At 43.3% G+C, this 23,529-nt stretch overlaps 1 protein-coding gene and 1 pseudogene across 2 annotated transcripts in view; both read left to right on the forward strand.

The window, feature by feature from the left end:
• Adk (adenosine kinase) overlaps window positions 1–12,011 on the forward strand; it is a 393,218-nt gene extending 381,207 nt beyond the window's left edge. For both annotated transcript variants that reach the window (XM_050127020.1, XM_050127018.1), the window contains exon 11: window positions 11,163–12,011. In XM_050127020.1, the coding sequence (XP_049982977.1) occupies window positions 11,163–11,287 (125 nt within the window). In that variant the 3' untranslated portion in view covers window positions 11,288–12,011. The remainder of the gene's footprint in view (window positions 1–11,162) is intronic.
• Window positions 12,012–14,132: 2,121 nt separating this feature from the next.
• LOC126491407 (uncharacterized) lies at window positions 14,133–14,233 on the forward strand (annotated as a pseudogene).
• The last annotated feature ends 9,296 nt before the right edge of the window (window positions 14,234–23,529 follow it).

Consider the following 23,529-nt stretch of genomic DNA (forward strand, 5'->3'; position numbering starts at 1 on the left):
GGGATGGCTGCAGGCGCTGAAGTGCTCATTGCCGTCCTGAGCCATCAGAGCCAAAGCCAGGGCAAAGACAGAGAGCTGAACATGATTTTCCAGAAATGTCAGCATTAGGATTGGTAAGGCATAATTCAGGCATAATTTAAAACATGGCTTTGAGGAAGCAAAAATATGCTAGCATCTTTAGGATGTTCATATGTTTCATCCTGCACCATGACCAGGCATGTAAAAATGCCTGTACCATGTTTTGTTTCTAAATGTATCTCTTTTTTGTTTGTTTGTTTGGAACTGGGGGGGGTTGATTTTTGTGGGGATGTTTTGTTTTGAAACAGTCTCATTGTATAGCCCAGGCTAACCTGGAACTGCCACACTTGGCTGAATACTTTCATTGAAGAAGATTCTAAGATATTTCTGTTTTTCACTGCAGGTGAGTGTGTGTGTGTGTGTGTGTGTGTGTGTGTGTGTGTGTGTGTGTGTATGTGGTCATAGGCCAGCTTTCTACAGTCAGTGTTCTCCTTTACTTTATGTGGGATTAAACTCAGGTTATCAGGCTTGAGTGCCAAGTGCTTTTACCCTCTGAGTCATCTCTGGGGCCCTTTTCATTGTAATCTTAATGATTGAGGTCAGTGCACATCAAACCAAGGCTGAGCCACAGTAAAGGAACTGCATTCACCTCAGGCCTCATGAAATGTTGGTTTTGTGCAAACACTCCACCTGCCATCTTGCAAATAGCTAGAAAAACATCACAGGGCGGGGGGGGGGGGACATAATCACTAACTTAGAACAATGAGCATAAAATAAGTTTGAGCACTTAATGTGTTTTCCCATGTCTTCAGTAATTTCTTTCTGTGTTTTAGAGTAAACTTCTCATGCCTTCTTGCACTGCTTCCTCCTCCTGCTGCCTAAGGGACTGTGAGATTATGAGATCTAGGGGATGACCAGTTCTAAAGTCTGCAGTAACAGACTATCTGTCAAAAAGACAACAGAAAATGTTGTGTTCTTTGATTTTGAACTGGTGCCATGTTTGTGTTTATTTGGACATGTAGTACTGTGAAGTAGCATGCTGTAAGAGTTGCTACATTGGTGGCTGGAGAGATGGCTCAGTGGTTAAGAGCATTGTCTGCTCTTCCAAAGGTCCTGAGTTCGATTCCCAGCAACCACATGGTGGCTCACAACCATCTGTAATGGGGTCTGGTGCCCTCTTCTGGCCTGCAGGCATACACACAGATGGAATATTGTATACATAATAAATAAATATTTAAAAAAAAAAAGAGTTGCTACATTAAAGGGCCCACTAGGGCTCATGCTCTTCATATGTCAGAAGGTTGAGGAGGAAATTGACTCTTGACAGTTGTATTTAGTTCCTTTCCTCTATATTAAAGTGTCTAATGACAGAGGAAAAGGGAATGACATGGATTTATGATTCAGAATATGTCTCTGCTGTGCGCAGAAGCCACGGGCACTGGGAGCAGGCACAGGGCAGAGGACAGTGGCACTGTCACACGTTAGCTTCAGGGTACTGTCTCCGTCAGGCTTGGCAAAGTAACAGAGCCCCATTTCAAGTCAAGAAATTTTGAGGAAGGTAAAGACGCTCATAATCATAAAGACTCTAATAACCTAGAGATTCTAACAGTAGCTGAGGCTGGAGGGAGGGCGGTTCAATTCCCCGCACCCACGTGGTGCTCACAACCATCAGTAATCCCAGGTCCAGAGGATGCTACAACCTCTTCTGGCCTCCAAGGGTACCAGGCACGCATGTGGTGCAGACATATACATACATGCAGCCAAAATACCCATCCATGTTTTTAAAAATAAGATGAATTAATATAGTTTAAAAAAACAATACCTCAATAAATGTTTGATTTTCAGCCCCATCATTAACTAACTTGGGAAATGTTCCAATTTAAAATGTTCCCCCCAAAAGTCAAATGTTGCCAGTATGATGATATTAAAAGTTAGGGCCTTAACGAGCTGATTAGACCATTAATGGGATTCAATAGGCTTCAGGGGCCACAGTTGTAGCTCAATAGTACGGTGCTTGCCAAGCCTGCATCAGGGCCTAAAAACAATACTAATAATGTCTTTAAAGCAACGTCAAGCAAGCTGTGGTCCTCCTTTCCCCTTTCACCTTCCTCCATGTTCACTAGAAGAAGCCCTCACCCAACCAGACAGCAGCAGCTTTGACCCTGGGATTCCCACTTCTGTTAAACAAAATGGCTGTTCTTTATCAATAACTGGAGCCTCTCACAAGAAGAGTCTCCAACACGTCTTCATTGGGCTGCTTCCGTGTCTGCCGCCGGGCTCACAGAGACTGCTGTCATGAGATCCTGGAAGGACAATAAGTTTTTTGCCCATGGTGGCTCAGATGCCACTTCTTGGTCCAGTAGATAATTGATTGGCATATCCAGAACATTTCGGCTGACCTCCCTCAGTGATGCTGGGTATGAATTGCGTTTCTAAACAGGTACTTTCGCATACTTCATATGTAGCTTCCTTGTCATCTGTATGGTTTTCAAGGGCTCCCAACTATTGACCATGTTCCCTCACTGACCTTCATGTTTACCCCATCTTATACTCCAATCCGTTTCCTCATTGCCAAAATAATCATTTTGGGGAGAAGTTCAGTTATGTCTTCCTCAGGGTTCTATCTGCAGTGGCTTCATGTTGGATTGGCACAGAAAGTACTGCAATGGTCTAAAAGAACTAACTCCGTGACATTCTGTCCGTGTCCTTCCCTCACCTCAGCGATAAGCTCTGTCCTCAAATACTTTGCACAACTGAAGTGCAAAGCTGAAGCTCACAGTAGGTCTGTGCTGGGCTCTCCTGGTGTGTGACAGGAGCAGCTGTTCCCAGCACAGTGCTTGGAGAAGCATCCCGGCATGCTGTAGGGACCTCCGCTCCTAGTGAGTTCACCCTGCTTCTGCCAGAGTTACCTGAGCAGAATGCTGTAAGCCAAGCTCAAGCGTCCAGCTCTCTGCTCCACGTCACTGGAGGTCGTCACCACCTGCTCTCCACAGTTTAAGCACAACTGCCCTTTTCCTGGTCTCCAAAGTGAACTTTGTTCTAGCACGCCCTCCTGTTTCTTCTGTGTGTAATATCCTTGTTATAATTTTAAAAACAGCGGGGGAGGGGGAGGAGAGAGAGAGAACATCATGTGACAGGGCTCACACGTTCAAGGTAGTTTATGGGGAAGCAATGAAAAAGCGGGGAAGCCATGGGAGAGACTGGCCTCTGGACACAGGCGTAGCGGAAGAGGAAAGAGAGTTACAGAGAGGAGGTGGGCAGAGCTGCCTTTTATGAGGGGATGCTGCGTAGCCAATGATGCTGTCAGGACCCAGGAGACAGGACAGCACAATGGCTGAATGCTAGCTGCCCATCTCTTAGAGCACCCACCAAGACCCTGTTCATGACTTCTCCAGGAAGTGTTTCTTGATGTCTCCAAATATATAGAAAGTAGAAAATCAAAGACAAACACTATATTATCTTTGAATTCTTTGGTATCTAGCCCAGCATCTAGATATTCAGATATACCACCTTTACAAAAACAGTCTGTGAGTAAGCAGCCTCCACGTTATGTGGCAGCCTGGATCTGGTGTCTGCGGGTACAGGCGAGAAGCCAAAGCCAGTGGGAGTGAGAAAGTTCCAGAATTGACACTAAAGTGCAGGTCTCTTTGCTTTGTTTTTTTTTTCTTTTTCTTTTTGTTGTTGGGAGGTTGTTTGTCCACAGGCGTGGTAATTCACCCCTTTAAGCCCAGCTCCAAAATCTGGGTGTTTCTCTGTGAGTTCAAGGCCAGCTTGGTCTATATAGCAAGTTCCATGATAGCCAGGAATATAGAGAGAACCTGTATTTATAGATAGATAGAGACAGGATCTCACTTAGTAACCCGGACTAGCCTGGACCCACAATGAAGCATTAGCTACTCCACCCAGCTTCTAAAAGGCAGATATCGTTTTAAAAATAAAGAACTAGAAAACTAAATTGACCTAGAAATGGCAGAGAACAATGTGTGTGCACACACATGTAGACAGGAAAAGAGTTCGGTACTATTGCTTTCTAAAATATCGGATCAGGTTTGCTTTAATTGCATGGTAATGCCTTTAAGAACAAAGGTAATTACATGATAACTTGTGTTACTACTCCCACATTATCTCTTAATAACTGTGTGATTAACTTGTCACTACTGTACAGTGTGAAGTCTGATACTGCTCACACATAAAGAGCATTGATACTCCAGTGAACAAGCTGGAGCGAGGCCAGGGAAGTGGTGATTAATTGGATTGCTGTACCTGTCCAGAGTCCTGAAACCAAAGCCCTAGGAGAGAGCTGCAGAGCTGGGGTTGAACTGTGGCTTCCTGAAGATCACAAGCGTGCGCTAGAGATGTTGAGGAGTCGCTGCACCGGTGAAGTACAGAAGCCCCGTGCGGTCGCTTCTTTATAGTAAACATGGTGGGGGCTTGTTTGGTTGTGGTTGTTGAGACAGGGGCTCACTATTGTGACCTAGTCTCTGACAGGCAGGGGGAAGAAGGTTCGGTTCCAGGCTAGATTAGAAGACATAGTGTCTTCAGCCTTCTAGGGACTAGGATCCCAAGCATGTACCACTATACCTGGATAAAAATTTAAAAATAATGGGAAAAACAGCTACATGAGGTGGAAGGCACCTATAATCCAAGCTCCCGGGAGGCAGAGACAGGAAGATCAAGAGTCCAGGGCTATCTCAGCTATATGGTGAGCTTGGGGCCAACCTGGGCTACATGAGTGCTCTCTCAAAACAGAGAGGAAATCCTTTCATACCTCTCTTGAGCAGCACCGGGAACTGTGACTCACCGCTGGAGAAGTGAAAACTAGAGTGGCCACTTGGGAGGGTAGCCTGGCAGTGTCTGACACACCGAACATATGCTTGCCATATGAGCCGGCAGTTGTGTTCCTTGGCTGCGCAAATGAGTTGAAAACTTACGACTGCACCAGAACTTGTACACAAATGTTTACAGCAGTTTTCCTCTCGAGTGACGAGACGATGAAGCCAGCAAGATGCTCTGCAGCCTGCAGGTAAATGAATGACAGGCAGTGCGTGTGCAGCTAACCAGAGAGAGGGACCAGGGCTGCCCTGGTGGCTCAGTGCTTACGGCCCTGGATGTGCTCGTAGAGGACCCGAGTTCGGTTCCCGGCACTGACATGGCATTCACAACCATCTGTGGCTCCAGCATCGGGATCTGACTCTTCTGACCTCCCAGGGCACCAGGCACATGGTACATAGACATACATGCAGGCAAAATGCCCACAGACATAAAAATAATAAATCTTTTTTAAAAATTTTAAAAGATAAAAAAAGTAATGAGCTAATGGGCCGGCAAGGTGGCTTAGTATAAAGGTGCCCGGCATGGAGTCTGAAGACTTGAGAAGGAGAGAACTGACTCCCAGCTGTCCTCCACCTCCACACACTAGCCATGGCTCAGCACGTCTACCTCCAGGCTAAATAAATAAAATAAGTAACTATTGTTACAGTAGTCAATTTTATGTTACATACTTTTCAAGGCACAAGAGTATCTTAGAAGGCAAGAGTGGGGGCGCAGCACTCAGGAGGCAGAGGCAGGGGGATCACTGTAAGTGGAGGCCAGCCTGGTCTACCTAGGCAGTTCAGACCAGCCAGGGCTGCACAGTAAGGCTCTGTCTTGAGGTAGGGGGGACCTGGGCAGTTTGTTCATTCCCGTTATGAAGTCATTCTTTATCACCCTTTAGTACCAGCATGCACACTAAATAACTTTATATGGTCTTTAAGACTGACAAAGGCTACTCTTTGAAGGCCCCAATTATAACTGATTATGTGATACCTGTAATTCATCTTTGCTGGATTTTAAAAATAGGTTATTGAAAAGCTGATACTCTCCTAGGGCCAAAGGTCGTAGCTTTTGTCACATCTAGATTTTTTTTTTGTCAAAGCAAATGAGTCTGTGGAGCGCAGCACCGACTTCATCAGAGGTTCTCTTAGAAGGAGGATGCCGACACTTAGCTTCACAGAACATTCCATAACATGAGCTTTTCTCACAAAGATCATAGCAGGAAGAATGAGGAAAACAGATGTTGCTCATAAGGCTTCTAACAGACGTGTTTCCATTGTAAGCTGATCCTACTCTGAACCTGGCGTCTGCCCCGTTCGCTGTGTGGGCCGAACATTTCAGTCTCACACTTTGGCAGAAAGTTTATCCTGACCTTTGCCTGTTACCTGAAAACTCTGTGATGAAAATACTCCTGAGAGAATGAGTTCACATTCTTCCAAAGAATTCATTCTAGTAACCAAATTAATTCTCTTCTGTAATTATTTTATCAAATACAGAGCATTTTCTGGGCCTGGCTGGGAAAGAGGAAGGACATAAATCGGGTGTAATGATCTCAACAGGTCACTGTAGCCCAAATTAACCCTCAGCTCTCCCCTGCTCCCTGGCTGCCCAGGACCTCGGGGAAGGCCGGAAGTCAGCCTGCACAAGTTTCTCATTATCCGCTGCCCTCAGCCTGGAGCACAGCAACAGCTCCAGGGCCCCCGAGGGAGGAGTAGGGTTTTTCTGGGTTTGTCCTATCTTATTTGTAACTCTACCTTTTTCCCTTCCTTCCTTCCTTTTATGTTTTTATGGTTTTACTGAGGCATAACTGACATACAATAAAGACCCATTCTTAAAGTGCAGTTTTATAAACTTTGAATGTGATATACCAGTCTCTGTGAGTGGCTCCGTCATTCCCATGCCCTTCCTTAACCCTTCCTTCCTGCCCCATCTCATCCGGTTGGATTGCCTCCACTTGGAACTGTCACAGTACGGCTGCTGGGGACGTTCCTTTACAAGTCTCTACACGTCTGCCTTCGTTTACCTAGGGTAAATAGCTAGAAATAAAATAACTCAGTCATATGGTAGGTTAATTTAACTTTTTTTAACAGCATTTATTTTGATTTTGTGTGTGTGAGAGTGTCTGCCTGCGTGTTTGTCCTGTAGCACCTGTAGACCTACCTGGTGCCCTAGGCGGCCAGAAGACAGCTCGGCCCTGAGTTGCAGACTGTTGTGAAGTCGACTGTGGTTGCAGGGATGGAGCTCCTGTCTTCTGCCAGACTAGCCTGGGTTTTCAATTACTGAGCCCTCTCTCCAGCCCCAAACCAAACTTTTTACAGCGCTAATAAATCACTTCCCAAAGTGACCTTATCATTTTACACGCACAGGGGCCAGTTAGAGCGCTGAGCGGGACTGAGACCCTGAATTCAGTCCCCGGAACTCTCAAAACTGAATCTGCGGCCACATTCCGTCCCACGTCATCCACCCACGCAGTAATAAGAAACCAAGTCTTCTTCCCGTTCCCTTCATCAACGTGCTTAAAGTTGGGGAGCATGCGCACCCTCCGCAGCTCCCTCCAGGCCGTCTTGCTACCTGGTCATTTTAGTGGCTGCGGTGGCATTGCTGCCACTCTGACTTGCGGGGTTTTGTTTTGTTTGTTTTGTTTTTTGTTGTTGTTTTAATGAAAAATGCTGCACTCTGTATGTGCTTTTGGCACGTGTTTCTCTTTGCTGAAGTACGAAGTGAGTTTGATGAAACCCGAATCATTATGCCTTCTACAAAAGTTTGTACTTAGGGCAGGGGTTGCCACAGTGGCGGGGGCTTCTGAAGTTACCTTCAGACCAAGCACACCAAGCTCACAAAGATTTCCCCTGTAATTTCTCAAATACCGTAGTCTTATTTTTTGTTTTTCTTTGGATTTGTTTGGTTGGTTTTTGGTTTTGCAGTACTGGAACCGACGCAGGGCCTCTCACGGGCTGGCCACGTGCAGCCCACTGAGCAGAATGCCCAGCCCTTCACCCCTAATTAACTTTTTTTTTAAATTCTATTTCTGATTTTTGAGACAGGCCTCCTGCCTCAACCTCCTCAGTAGCTGGGCTTACAGCGCCAACAGCAGCACGGAGACTTGGCCCACTAGCATTTCCTCTCTGTTGCCTGGCTTTGGTTTCTTCCCCTTTGTGCAGCCTTGTTTTCAGTGGCTGATCTTACATGACTTTCTCAGACATATTCCTAGGTATTTCACAAGTTTGATAATATGCATAAATAGCATTTGGATTATTCTTTAATTGCTTGCTGGTAGATATAGTTGCTACCTGTGCCTGTGAGCTCTTGGGTTGATTTTTTTAGTTGCTATCTGTGCAGCTTTACTAAACTCAGTAGCACTAAAAACAGTTGTCTAGATTCCATGGGTTCTTAGATTCAATTTTGCATGTGCAGGGGTTTTGTTTGTGTTATTTTGGTTTTTGTTACCCAAGCTGGCCTCAAACTTCACTGAGTGGCTGAGGATGACCTTGAACGCCTAATCTTCTTGCCTCCAACTCCTAGGTGCTAGGATTCAAGGGTTTACTACCCTGCCCTGCCAAAACAGACTAGAATCCTAATCTCTGGCATTATTCCCCATAGAGCACATAGAGCACCTAGCAGCCCCTGCCTCCACGCACAGATGCACATTCCCAACCCTTTTTTTCTTTCTTTCTTTTTTTTTTTTTTTTTTTTTGAGGGAAGAGGTAGGGCAGGGTCTCACTATGTAGCTCTGGTTGCCTGGAACTCTATGCATAGACCAGGCTGGCCTCAGACTCACACAGATCCACCTACCCCTGCTTGCCACCACTCGTGCCCTTGCCTGCTGTCTTGAGTTGCAGGCATAGACAATTCTCCCTTCTTCATACTGAAAGTGACTTCCTTTTCCATCTTGATGACTCACTTTGCTCCACAAATGTCTCCATGAGAATGTTGAAGAACATTTGGACTGGGCAGATGGTGCTGTTGGACTAGAAGTCCAAACATCAGGAAGGAGTTGCTCCAGACACCACTCACATAACCATAATTGATACAAAAGCAAGAGGATTTTTATTCTGTCATGACAGGGCCCTTCAGGTTCGGGATATGAAGGACATGGATAGCTGTTACAGCCCATCTTTTAAAGCGAAAAGCCACAGACACAAGGAGGGGAACCTGAAGGTTGTTTCTCAACTTATTGGATTGGCTTATTCAAAGGGTTACTAGCAGTGATTGGTCTATTCCAGGGCAGGAGAATAGCTGTGTGATCGGGTGAGATAAGGGGGAACATCTGTGGGCCATCCTGACCTTGTTCCAGTGACTGAATCAATACATCAGGAACTGAGTCAACATCTGTGGGCTGTCTTTGCCTCAATTCCCAGAATGGAGTTATGTTTGAAGATTATTTACAAGGACACAGGAGGATGAGCAGTCCAGCATGGGGAGGGGAGGGGCTACTGTCCCGTTTCCAAGAGAGAGTGAGTGTAAGGTTTTAGAAAAATGTCTTAGGGTTGAGGGGGCTTACAAATGCATTTAGAGTCTTTCAGTGCAAATCTGTGATCCCAGCATTCAGGGAACAGGAAGATGCCAACTCAAGTGTGAGGCCACCCCAAGCTACAGCATGAAACCCTGCCACAGAGCATGTACGCATGCGAAGCAGAGGACAAACATTCTTGCTTTATGTTTAGTCTTAAGGAGAAAATGAAATATTCATCCCTTACCTTAAAATATTAGCAGTAAATTTTTATAAATTTCTTTCTCAAGTGGAAAAGTTCTTTTCTGTACCTCTTTTTCTAAATTATGAAAATTAGGACTAGCTATTAGATGTTGTCAGATAGTTTTTCTCTATGTATTCAGATAATCTAAGGTCTTCACTCTTGGCTTGTTACATTACATTGATACTTTATTTTTTCGAGACAGGGTTTCCCTGTGTAGCCCTGGCTATCCTGGAACTAGCTCTTGTAGACCAGGCTGGCCTTGAACTCACAGAGATCTGCTGGGATTAAAGGCATGCACCACCACCACCCGGCTTTTTTTTTACTGCTTTTTTTAAGATTTATTTTTATTATTTTATGTATATGAGTGTTTTGTTTGCATGTACAGCTATGCACCACATGCATGCTTGGTTCCTTCCCGAGGAGGCGGTCAGCCTCTGTGGTGCTAGGAATTGAGCCCAGGTCTTTGGCAACAGGTGCTCTTAACCACTGAGCCAACTCTCCAGTCCCCTGTTTCCCCCCTTTCTTAAACCCTTTGTGGCTACTGTATAATATTTTAAGAAGTTTGTTTCATATAATTTTTTTATTTCAACTGCTCCTAGAAGAATAATAACACTGGCTCCTTTTATTCCATTGTGGTAAGAAGCTGATTCAATGCTGTTTTATGTTCTCTGTAGACCAGGCTGGCCTTGAACTCACTGAAATCCACCTGCCTCTGCCCAGGATTAAAGGTGCAAGCTTCCACCAATGCCTGGCCCTTTGCTATGTTCACGGGACAGTCAAATCCATCAGGTGCTCAGCTGGGGAACTTAGTGGATTTCATTGCTGCCTGTGGAAAGAGCACCTTCTAACTAGTGTTCTCTCTCTCTCTCCCTCAATCTCTCTCTCTCTCTCTCTCTCTCTCTCTCTCTCTCTCTCTCTCTCTCTCTCTCTCTCTCTCTCTCTCTGATTTTGTTGGTTTTTTGGAACAGACTCTCACCCGCCTCTCCTGCCTCTGCTTCCCAAGCACAAAGCTGCAGGTGTGCACTGCTGTGCCTGAAGCCTGCAGCTCTTAAGAGACCACAGGGCTTTTTTGAAATAGCAATGTACTAGGAATAACTAGGGAGGAAGGCTAACCTCTGGCTTTATCAGCAAAGACTCAAGTAATGCATTTCAGCAGAGCTTGCTCTCAACTTTCCCTCTAAGTGAGTGGCCCTGTGTGTGGTGTTTGTGGGTGGCGTGAAATCTCAGGGAGGAGGACTTTGCTTCTCACACTTTCAGAGGTTGCAGTAAAGCCAAGCAGTTCACAGATGACAGCCCGGAAGCAGAGCAGCTGTCTGCACTGCAGCTTCCTCTTTCCCCTCCTCATCCACTCAGGGCTCAGCTACCTACCTACTAGGCGGTGCCACTCACGGGCAGGGCAAGTCTCTCCCTGTAGTTACCAACCTAGGCGCACCTCTGTCCGCCAAGTAGACAGTCAAGGCTAACCTTCACGCTGAGACCAGAGTCACTGGGCGCCAGCTGAGCTCTTGACATTTCTTTTTTCTTTGTTTTTCATGGCAGGTTTTCTCTGTATAGCAGCTCTGGCTGTCCGGGAACTCGAGCTCTTAATGTTCCTAATGCTATTGCACACACTCACGTTCTCTTTTTTGTCTCTTCTAGGGTTTCTCTCACAACTGGTCTATGACAAGCCCCTGACCGAATGCATCCGCGCCGGCCACTACGCAGCAAGCGTCATCATTAGGCGAACGGGCTGTACCTTCCCTGAGAAGCCGGACTTCCACTGATGGAAAACAGAAACCTCGGGCTGCAGTGGCCATGTCCTGACCGTTCCTGCCGCAAGAAAGAATAAACTCATCTGCTGTCTCTGCCAACTATGAAACCATGATTCTCATTCTTAATTTAGAGGGCTCAGTACTGCTCCTAGAACCTCTAGTCTCTGAAATCTGAGGGAAAATGTTTATTTCCATAGTTTGTTAGTGCTTCGTAAATGTCTAACAGGATCACAACATTTCAATAGAAACTTTTATTTCATTTTTGATCGTTTGTAATTTCATCTGTATTAAGTAAATTGATCGTTTTTTTTACATTTCTGCTTTCAATACAGGTGCAATTTAATATAATAGACTTTTAAAAGAAATTAATGCTAACATCATTCTTGAGCTTTTTATAGAAATATATTTAATTTGGAAGTGTGTATGCACACACGTCTCATATATACATACATATATGTATGTGTGTATATATATCTATATATATCTGATAACTAGTCAAATAAGGTACAGGAATGTTTATCACACCAAATTACTCGCTATCAGCTCTTCAGTGGGCCCCAGACATGTGAGGGCCGTGGACTAATGTGGCCCCCAACTTTTGCATCATGTTCCATGTTAACTCAGATTGTACCCTTTTGCCTCCTGATGGTACTCTGTAATTTGATACAAATAAACTGCCATAGAGGAATCTTTTCTGTCTTGACTTATGCTCAATAAAACTAAGGAAGAAATTGTAGTACTGTGCCCTGTATGGTTTTATTGATGGGGCGAGGAAAAGAAATGAAGTACATTATATATAAATATCTATGTGCATATACACACACCACATATTATAACAGACCAGTAAGCATTCTTATTTGCAGTCCACATATTATAACAGACCAGTAAGCATTCTTATTTGCAGTAGTAGAATTATTAGATCATATATAAACTTTTTCCTTTTCTTGAGACAGGGATTCACTGTGATCTCTGGCCTGGGACTCACTATGTATATCAGGCTGGTCTCCAACTTACAGAAATCCACCTGCCTCTGCCCCACAACTCCTTGTCATATGTTACTTTTTTTTTTTTTAGGATAGTATTGGGAGGGAATTTCAGTGAGTACTGAAAATTCGCCAGTGTTTAATTTCCAACCGTAACCTTTTTGAAGGAACCACAAAAACTTTCCAAAACAGCTGTAGAGCTTCCTTCTGGCTGTGGTGGCTGTAATCCTAGCACTCAGGAAGCTGAAATGGATGATCACAAGCTCAGGGCCAGCCTGGGCTACTTCACAAAAGTCAGTTTCCAAAAACAAAAGCATAGTTTTGCACCTGCAGAAGTGTCCTGTCCAGCCAGGCGGTGGTGGCGCACGCCTTTAATCCCAGCACTTGGGAGGCAGAGGCAGGCGGATCTCTGAGCTCGAGGCCAGCCTGGTTCAGTCCCAGCGTCTTCACACACTTGTCCAGGACTCACTCATGCTGTCCGCACAGCACCAGCCAGCCTTCTGCAGGAGCTATGTGTGTGAGGTGTGCATGTGTGGGTGCAGGGTTTCTTCCTGGCCTGGAACGATTGGCCCAGGCTCTAGGGATCTCCTGGTTCTGCCTCCCCAGCACTGGGGTCACAAGCTTAGAGCACTGTCTGCTTTTTTATGAGGGATTCTCCAGCAGGTGAACAAGACAAAGCCAGAGCACGGTGCGGTTGCAGGGCTCAGGTAATTGAGGAGCCCCAGACTGTTTCCTGTGGTGGGTGCACCCCTTAAGAGTCTTCTATCTTTCTTTTTCTTTCTTTCTTTCTTTCTTTCTTTCTTTCTTTCTTTCTTTCTTTCTTTCTTTCTCACTCTCTCTCTCTCTCTTTCTTTCTTTCTTCCTTTCTTTCCTTTATTTTTTAGGTTTTTCAAGACAGGGTTTCTCTGTAGCTTTGGAGCCTGTCCTATAATTTCACTCTGTAGACCAGGCTGGCTTCGAACGAACTCACAGAGATCCGCCTGCCTCTGCCTCCCGAGTGCTGGGATTAAAGGCGTGCGCCACCAGCGCCTGGCCCCCTCGAGATTCCTAATAGCAATGCTTTGCTCTGGCACTGTTATTCTGCATTTTAACCCTATCGCAGTGGATGTGAAGTGGTCTCACTTGACTCGCACACGCTGTCAGCTCTTTCTGTTACTCACTTGATGTGTCTTAAGATCCTTTTCCGACTCTGTGAGTGAGTAATTCATCTGACTAGTAAGCTGTATTTTCAGTCTGTTCCATATGATGACTAAAAATGTCTCTCGCGTCATGGAGGTTGTCCTTTCTGTTTCTAGAGATGTCGTGTCCAAACAAGATGTCTCACTTTCAGTCCAGTCCAGTTGTGACTAGCTTTTCTTTCTTTCTTTTTTTTTTTATAGCCAGGTTTTTCTGTGTGGCCCTGTCTGTCCTGGAACTCCCGCTATAGACCAGGCTGGCCTTGAACTCAAAGATTTGTCCAACCGAGTGCTGGGATTTAAGGTGTCCACCACCTCAGGGTTAAGAGAGCAGGCTGCTCTTCCAGAGGACTCAGATTCAATTCCCCATTACCACAACTGTCTGTGACCCCAGGCCCAGAGAATACAATGTCCTCGTCCAGCCTCCCTGGGCACTGCCCATACTTGGTGAACAGACATTCATGCAGGCAAACACCCACACACATTGGATTTTAAAAAGATTAAAAAAAAAAAAAAAGCTTTTTGTTAAAGAGCAGTAGAGAGATGGAAGGATGTGGCTCTCATTTCTCTTCAGAGCCCCCGGGTTGTTGCAGAAACCAGCCTGGCTCACATATATACATATCCTATACACATAATGGATACTGCGGGGAGGGGGCGGGTTGAACACACGGGTTTTAGAATTATCACACTTTTTCCTGTGCTGACTTCAGCAGCACACACCAAGATGAATGATACAGACGAGAGTAGCATGGTCCCTGTGCAAGGCTGACACACTAACTTATGAAGGATTCCATATTAATAAATCGATTTTATCAAATGTAAATACATTGCTGGGCAATACTGAAACTCTGCAAAGTGGTTCCCACAGCCAGAGGACGTCCAAGTCTCGTTGGCTTCGCCTTGAGGACCTTCCTGTAATCACAGACTGATGTTCCCTGGTCTGTCTGTGTCATCCCAGCTTCCATGCTGCTGATCAGTACTTCGGAAACATACAAAAACTACAAAAACCAGCTTTCTAAGCAAGTGCCACTTAATGGTGTCAAGTCTGAAATCCACCAGATGAAGTTGACTGAGCCTGACAGTATCGTCCCAGTTCATGGTTGTAGCTGAAAGTACAATTCCGCACAAGAAGTTTGGGATGAATGGTGTCGTGATTTATTTTCTCCAAAAAGATGAAACTGAATCCCACTCTCCTTAAAGGGAAGTGTAATGCTGGATGATCCTGTATAGAAGATGAAGAAATAAGAGCTTTGGAAGGCTTAATAGTCCACAGAGCTACCTGGGCCCTAAATCCCGTAGCCTGTGACACACGACATAGCTGCAAGAACACTGTAGATACAGTAAAGGAGTTAGACCTTAAAATAAGACTCTACTGGACTATCTAGGGAGCCTTGGTCTAGTCACAGGTCCTAAAAAACAGAGAACTTTGTCTAGCTGGGAGCAGCAGAGAAGGGCAGTAAAAACCAGGGATTGGAAACTCAAGAAGGACCTAAGGTACCACTGATGGCATTAATGTTGTAGGAGCCGTGTGACGAGGTGTACAGAAAATGTCAATAGCTGAGAGAGGGTCAGACCAACAGTCAAAAAGGAAGGGAGTCAACAGCAAGGAACTGTTTGACCTCACCCTGAAACAACTCGCTGGTCTTTCCCCAAAGCTCTAAGCAAGCAGAGTCCTGCTGAGGGTTGGGGGCAGCATTCATCCATCCCAAGGTGTCGGGGACCATCCTCGACAAAAATACCTCTCGCCAGGGTAGAGGCGTGAGGATTAGAAATATGTGAATGAAAATAATGAAACAGAGAAACATATAGGATATATCGGGAGGGAATTCCAGTGAGTACTGAAATTCGCCCACATTTAATTTCCAATTGCTTTAAATACCCACTGTAATGGATTAATTAAAAATGCTGCAGGATCCCCAGCAGCTGCAGCAGCAGAAACGCTGCAGTTTGCCGAGCCATGGCAGCAGGCAGCGGGCCCTGAGAGCAGCCAGTCCCAGGCAGGGACTGCACAGTTCCCCAAGTGTCTGCAGCAGGCCATGAGGAGAGACAGACGGAAGAGCACGCCACAAGACCACACTGCAGGTCTAGTGGCAGCTGGTCCCAGGCAGGAAACCACATGGTAGGCATGCCATGCAGAGTGAGGTTTTGAAAGACCTGGATAAATCCAGACCCCTCTAGCAGAAAAAATAGAGCCAAAAATCTAAGCAGGAAGAAAAGAGCCAAAAATCTAGGTTAGCCAGTTCAGTGACTGTTTTAGGAACTAGCTGAAGATGAACTTAGATTATAATCTTAAAAATAATCTTGAAAAACAGGGAGTTACCCCCTTGTGATTATCACTGGTATTTTTGGAATTGTCAATGATCACCGGTATTTTTGGAATTTTCCAATGATGTCCTCCCTACCCCCTTTGGATTACTGGGTTGTGATTTTTTCCCTTAAATACCCGCTCTCCCAGCTACTCGGGTCGAACTCTCTGCCCCTGCATGGGAAATGAGTTTCAGCCCCAGTGCACTGGTTCATGTTCTGTCAATAAACCTCGTGAGATCGCAGCAAGGACGGTCTCTCGTGAGTTCCTGGGGGGTTGTGTTATTCCAAGACTTGAGTGAGAGTCTCCCAGCTCCGGAGGTCTTTCAGTTTGATAGTTATTTAGTGGTGTATGGAAGGGAAGGGGAAAGAGCAGAGAGGCAGAGAGAGAAGAGAAAAGCCACTAAGTAAATATGGTGGTAAAGTCAAAATGGCAGCAATCACATGTTGTATGGAAAAGCCACGATTTTTGAGCTGCAGGGATTTTAAATTTAATAATAAGAGAGACCTAGAGGCGTGACCAGCCCTGTTGCTGAGCCACCATGTCACAAGCCGTGGCAGGGAGGCAAAGACTGGAATTAAAAACAGCTGCCTCATGGATCTGACCAATCTTGTTGGCAGCAGTAGCAGTGGCAAAGACAGTTTGAGGAAACTCCATTTGCCTGTGTGCTGACAGTAGCTAGAAAACTCCCACTGATAGTACTAGTTAGAAAACTCTCATAAAAGTGGAGCCAACAGGACACCAGCAGAGTGAGGGTAGGAGCTGAAGAGGTAGGGCGTTAAAGCCTGGAGTTTTAGGGCTCTAAAAGGCTTCCCAGCCAGCGACCTGGTCCAGAGACCAGGTCCACCAGAACAAACTCCACCAGAACAGGTACAGGAAAGTAACCGCTGAGCAAGTGAGCCAGAGCCAGACACCGCTGAGGGTCTGAACATGAATCTGGGACCTTCAAGGGAGTAGACCTAAGCCAGGACCCCTATGGGTCTGGGTATGAGTCTAGGACCTCCCAGGAACGAGGCCTAGGCCAGGACCTCTGCCAGTTTGGACGTGAATCCGGGACCTCTAAGAGAGTAAGCAAGAATTACAGATCTCTACAGAGCAGTCATGAGACTGGGAACTCAGAGGGAATAGATCTGAGCAAGGACATCTGTGGATCCAGGCATTGGTCTGGAACACCAAAGGGAATAGGCAGGAACCTGGAACCTCTGTGGGTCCGAGCAAGAGTCTAGGACCTCTAAGGGAGTAAGCCTGATCCAGGTCCTCTGTGGTTCTGGGTGCAGCAGAGCCTTGGATCTCCAAGACAGTAGACCAGAGCCAGAAACATTAACAGGACCAACTCCAAGCCAGGAACTTTTGCAGGAAGGGATACAGATCAGGATTTACAGAAACAGTTCAAAGTAAGGCTGAGACAGCAAACTCCAAGGGAACAGAGCAAAGCACAGGAATGCTGAGCTATCTCCAGAAACATGGAGTAACCAACAGGTACCTAGAATTGTGGGACTGACTGTACCATGAGGAAAAACCATCTGAGCATTGAATTCCCTGGCAACTAGAAGATTAATCAACAGAATCTCAAACAGCCCCAAGCACACCTATTAGAGGAAAAGATGAATAGAAAAGGTAGGAACACATGCAATACCACAAAGAGCAACACAACACCAGTAAAACCTAAAGACCCTACAACAGCAAGACCTGAAGAACCAAATATGTGAGGCAGAAGAAAATGACCTAAAAAATAACTTCAAGAGAATGTTTGAAACACTTAAAGAGGAAATGAGAAATTCCCTTAAAGAAATGGAGGAAGGCCGGGCGGTGGTGGCGCACGCCTTTAATCCCAGCACTTGGGAGGCAGAGGCAGGCGGATCTCTGTGAGTTCGAGACCAGCCTGGTCTACAAGAGCTAGTTCCAGGACAGGCTCCAAAACCACAGAGAAACCCTGTCTCGAAAAAAAAAAAAAAAGAAGAAGAAATGGAGGAAAAGACGAACAAAAAAGTTAGAAGACATCAGCAAATCCCTTAAAGAAAACAAAGAAAAAAAGCAATCAAACATATAAAATAAACTATTCAAAACTTGAAAACTGAAATAGAGACAATAAAGAAAAGACAAGCCAAGGGAATTAAAGAAACAGAAATCATGAGAAAATGATCAGGAACCACAACCACAAACATGAACAGCAGAATACAAGAGATAAAAGAGAATTGAAAGCGCTGAAGATACAATAGAGGAAATAGACTCATCAGTTAAAGAAGGAAACATTAAATCTAACAAATGCTTAACCCAAAATATCCAGGAAAGATGGGACACCATGAAAAGGCCAAATCTAAGAATAATAGATATAGAAGAAGGATAGGAAGTTCAACTCAAAAGAATAGAAAATATATTTAACAAAATCATAGAAGAAAACTATCCCAACCTAAAGTAGGATATGCCTATGAAGACACAAGAAGCTTTTAGAACAAATAGACTCAATCAAAAAATAAAAAGTCCTCTCACCACTTAATAATCAAAACACTAAACATACAGAGTAAAGAAAGAATATTAAAAACTGCAAAGGAAAAAAACCAAGTAACATATAAAGGTAGACCTTTGAGATTTACACTCAAAGGTAAATGAAAGCCAGAAGGTCGTGGGGAAACATACAGATGTTAAGAGACCACGGATGCCAGCCCAGACTACTATACCCAGCAAAACTTTCAATCACCATAGAAGGACAAAACAAGTTATTCCATGACAAAACAATAACTAGCCACAAACCCAGCCCTACACAAAATATTAGAAGGAAAACTCCACCCTAGGAAGTTGGTTACACCAACTAAAACAAAGACAATTAAAGGCCTCAAAGCAGCAAATCCAAAAGAAGGGGAAAACATACAAATTAACATCACCAAAAATGAAAACTAAATTAACAGGAGATAGCAATCACTGGTCATTAATATCCCTTAATGTAAATGGACACAACTCACCTATAAAAAGGTACAACCTAACAGATTGGATACAAAAACAGAATCCATCCTTCTTCTCCATACAAGAACCACATCTCAACATCAAAGACAGAGTTGGGAAAAATATTCCTATCAAATGTACCAAAGAAACAAGTGTGGTATAGTTATCCTAATATCTAACAAAATAGACTTCAAGCAAAATCAACCAAAAGAGACAAAGAAGGTCATTTCATTTTAGTCACAGGAAAAATCCATCAAGAGGAAATATTAATACTGAACATCAATGCCCCAAACAAAAAGATACCCTAATATGGAAAAGAAAAACTTCTAAAGCTTAAATCATACATTAAACCCCACACATTAGTAGTGGGAGACTTCAACACTCCCCTTTCACCACTGGACAGGTCAGTCAGACAAAAAATTAATGTAGAAATAAAGGAAGAAACAGATGTTATGACTCAAATGGACTTAACAGACATCTATAGAATATTCCATCCAAACAGAAAAGAATATACCTTCTTCTCAGCACCACATGGAACCATATCAAAAATTGACCACATACTCAGTAACAAAACAAACCTCAAAAATACAAAAAGTTGGAATAACCCAATGTACATTATCAGATCACCATGCTTTAAAACTAGAAGTCAACAGCAATATTAATTCCAGAAAACTCACAAATACCTGGAAATTAAACAATGCTCAACTGAATCAATGGGTCAAGGGGAAATTAAAGACTTCCTAAAATTCAATGAAAATGATCACACAACATACCCAAATTTATGGGACACAATAAAAGCAGGGTTAAGAGGCAAGTTCATAGCACTAAACGCGTACATAGAGAAGCTGGAAAAATCATACACTAGTGAATTAACAGAACATTTGAAAACTTTAAAACAAAAAGAAGAAAACTCACCTAAGAAAGCTAGACAGCAGGAAATAATCAAATTGAGAGCTGAAATCAACAAAAATAGAAACAAAGAAAACAATACAAAGAATCAATGAGACAAAGAGTTGGTTCTTCAAGAAAATCAACAAAATACACAAACTTTTATCCAAACTAACCAAAGGGCAGAGAGATAACATCCAAATTAACAAAATCAGATATGAAAAAAGGAACATAACAACAGATATGGAGGAAATACAGAAGATCATCAGGTCATATTTTGAAAACCTGTACTCCACAAAATCAGAAAACTTAAAGGAAATGGACAGCTTTCTGGATAAATATCACTTACCAAAATTAAATCAAGACCAGATAAACAAATTAAATAGACCTATAACTGCTGAAGAAATAGATACAGTCATCAAAAGTCTCCCAACCAAAAAAGCCCAGGAAAATATGGTTTCAGCTCAGAATTCTACAAGACTTTCAAAGAAGAACGAATACCAATATTCCTCAAATTATTACACACAATAGAAACAGAAAGAACATTGTCAAACTCTTTTTATGAGGTTACAATTACCTGATATCCAAACCACAGAAAGACAATACTAAGAAAGAGAATTACAGACCAATCTCACTCATGAACATTGATGCAAAAATACTAAATAAAACACTGGCAAATTGAATCCAAGAACACATCAGAACACACCATGAATAAGTAGGCTTCATCCCACAGATGCAGGAATGGTTCAACATATCAAAATCTATCAATGTTATCCACCATATAAACAAACTGAAAATAAAAATCACATGATCATCTCATTAGATGCCAAAAAAGCTTTTGACAAAATACAACATCTCTTCAAGCTAAAGGTCCTGGAAAAAGCAGGGATACAAAGAACATAGCAAGCATAATAAAGACAATATACAACAAGCCAACAGCCAACATCAAACCAAATGGAGAGGAACTCCCAGTGATTCCACTGAAATCTGGAACAAGACAAGGTTGTCCATTCTCTGCATATCTATTCAATATAGTTCTTGAGGTCCTAACTAGAGCAATAAGACACCAAAAGGAGATCAAGGAGATACAAATCAGAAAAAAGAAGTCAAACTTTCACTATATGCTGATGATATGATTGTTTACATAAGTGATCCCAAAAATTCTACCAAGGAACTTCTATGACTCATAAACACTTTCAGTAATGTAGCAGGATAGAAGATTAACTCAAAAAAATCAGTAGCCCTCCTGTACACAGATGATAAAAGAGCTGGGAACAAAATCAGAGAAACAATACTCTTCACAATAGCCATGAATAGCATTAAATATCTCTGAGTAACTCTAACCAAACAAGTGGAAGACTTGTATGACAAGAACTTTAAAATTTAAAAGAAAGAAATAGAAGAAGACACCAGACAGTAGAAAGATTTCTCATGCTCTTGGGTAGGCAGAATTAACATAATAAAAATATCAATCTTACCAAAAGCAATCTACAGTTCAATGCAATGCCCAGCAATATCCCAGCAAAATTCTTCACAGACCTCGAAAGAACAGTACTCAACTTCATATGGAAAAGCAAAAAACCCAGGATAGCCAAAACAATCCTGCACAATGAAAGAAATTCTAGAGGCATCACATCCCTGACTTCAAACTCTACTACAGAGCTACAGTATTGAAAACAGCCTGGTATTGGCATAAGAACAGACAGGAGGACCAATGGGAACCCAATAGATGACCCAGATATCAATCCACAATCCTTTGAATACCTGATTTTTGGCAAAGAAGCAAAAATTATCAAATGGAAAAAAAGAAAGCATATTTAACAAATGGTGCTGGCATAACTGGATATCAATATGTAGAAAAATGAAAATAGACCCATATCTAATAGACGATGCAAAAAACTCAAGTCCAAATGGATCAAAGACCTCAACATAAAGACAGCCACACTGAACCTTATAGAAGAGAAAGTAGGAAGTACACTTCAACACATTGGCACAGAAGATGCTTCCTAAATATAACCCCAATAGCACAGACACTGAGAGAAACAATTAATAAATGGGACCTCCTGAAACTGAAAAGCTTCTGTAAAGCAAAGGACACAGTCAACAAGACAAAACCACAGCCTACAGAATGAGAAAAGACCTTCACTAACCCCACATCAAACAGAGGTCTGATCTCCAAAATATACAAAGAACTCAAGAAATTAGTCATCAAAAGAACAAATAATCCAATAAAAAACCTAAACAGAGTACAGACCTAAACAGAGAACTCTCAACAGAGGAATCTAAAATGGCTGAAATACACTTAAGGAAATGCTCAACATCCTTAGTCATCAGAGAAATGTAAATCAAAACAACTCTGAGATTCCATCTTACACCTGTAAGAATGGCCAAGATCAAAAACACTGATGACAACTTATGCTGGAAAGGATGTGGAGTAAAGGGAACACTTCTGCATTGCTGGTGGGAATGCAAGATGGTACAGCCCCTTTGGATGTCAGTGTGGTGATTTCTCAGAAAATTAGGAAACAGCCTTCCTCAAGACCCAGTAATACCACTTTTGGGTATATATCCAAAGGATGCTCAATCATGCCACAAAGACGTGTGCTCAACTATGTTCATAGCAGCATTGTTTGTCATAGCCAGAACCTGGAAACAACCTAAATGCCCCTCAACTGAAGAACGGATAAGGAAAATGTGGTATATTTACACAATGGGGTACTACACAGCAGAAAAAATAAGGACATCTTGAATTCAGCAGGAAAATGGATGGAGCTATAAAACATCATTTTGAATGAGGTAACCCAGACACAGAAGGACAATTATCGCATGTGCTCACTTATAAGTGGTTTTTAAACATAAAGCAAAGAAAACCAGCCTACAAACCACAATCCCAGAGAACTTAGAAAAATGATGACACTAACAGAGACTTACATAGATCTAATCTACATGGGAAGTGTAAAAAGACAAGATCTCCTGAGTAAATTAGGAGCATGGGGACCTTGGGGTAGTGTTGAAGGGGGGAGGGGTGTAACACAAACGGGGCCTGCTTGTTGGGGGTTTCTGTCCTATTCGGTACTCCACAACAGGCAAGACCCAAAGAAAATCACACAGAGATCTCTATAAGTTATAAAGCTGATTGGTCCATTAGGTCAGGCTACTTATTAGCTCTTGTAGCTTATATTAACTCATTATTTTGATCTATTTTTGCCATATGGCTGGGTACCTTTTTCAGCTGGCAGGTCACATCCTGCTTCCTCCCTGGTCTGCACAGGACTGGGAGGAATCAACTTCCTCCTTCCCAGAATTCTTCTGTTCCCATTGCATCATGTATTCCTGTCTGGTTTTCCTGCCTGACCAATCAGCATTTACTTAAAACATGATTGACAGAATACAGACAATTCTCCTGCAGAGGGGAGAGGCAGGGAGGGGAGCAGAGAAAAATGTAGAGCTCAATAAAAATCAATAAAAAAATGTATCAAAAACAAAAAAAAAAGGCATCCCAGGGTGGAGGATGGATTGATGGACATGGATGGGTTGCTACCCATAGCTGAAACCATAAAAACCCACAAAACGGTGAAACCACAAGGCCTGTAACGGAATGTCTCGGGGTGTAAATCGGCACAAATACCATAGGACCTCTGGGAGGCCATCCCCTGCCCCTGGGTGGGGTACTATTGCCTAACTGGATCTGTTTGGGGCAACTTGAAAGCCAGAGAGGCCAGAGGCCGCTGCAAATGGCCTTTCACAGCAGGGGGAAAGCGAAAAGAAAAGAAAGACAAGACACGAAAAGGAAAGGAAAGAAAAAAAAGAAAAGGAAAGGAAAGGAAAGGGAAGGGAAGGGAAGAGAAGAGAAGAGAAGAGAAGAGAAGAGAAGAGAAGAGAAGAGAAGAGAAGAGAAGAGAAGAGAAGAGAAGAGAAGAGAAGAAAAGAAAAGAAAAGAAAAGAAAAGAAAAGAAAAGAAAA

Source organism: Alexandromys fortis, unplaced genomic scaffold, assembly GCF_014885135.2.
Source record: "Alexandromys fortis isolate MF-2015 unplaced genomic scaffold, M_Fortis_MF-2015_v1.1 scaffold_233, whole genome shotgun sequence".
In the NCBI taxonomy this organism is placed as follows: domain Eukaryota; kingdom Metazoa; phylum Chordata; class Mammalia; order Rodentia; family Cricetidae; genus Alexandromys; species Alexandromys fortis.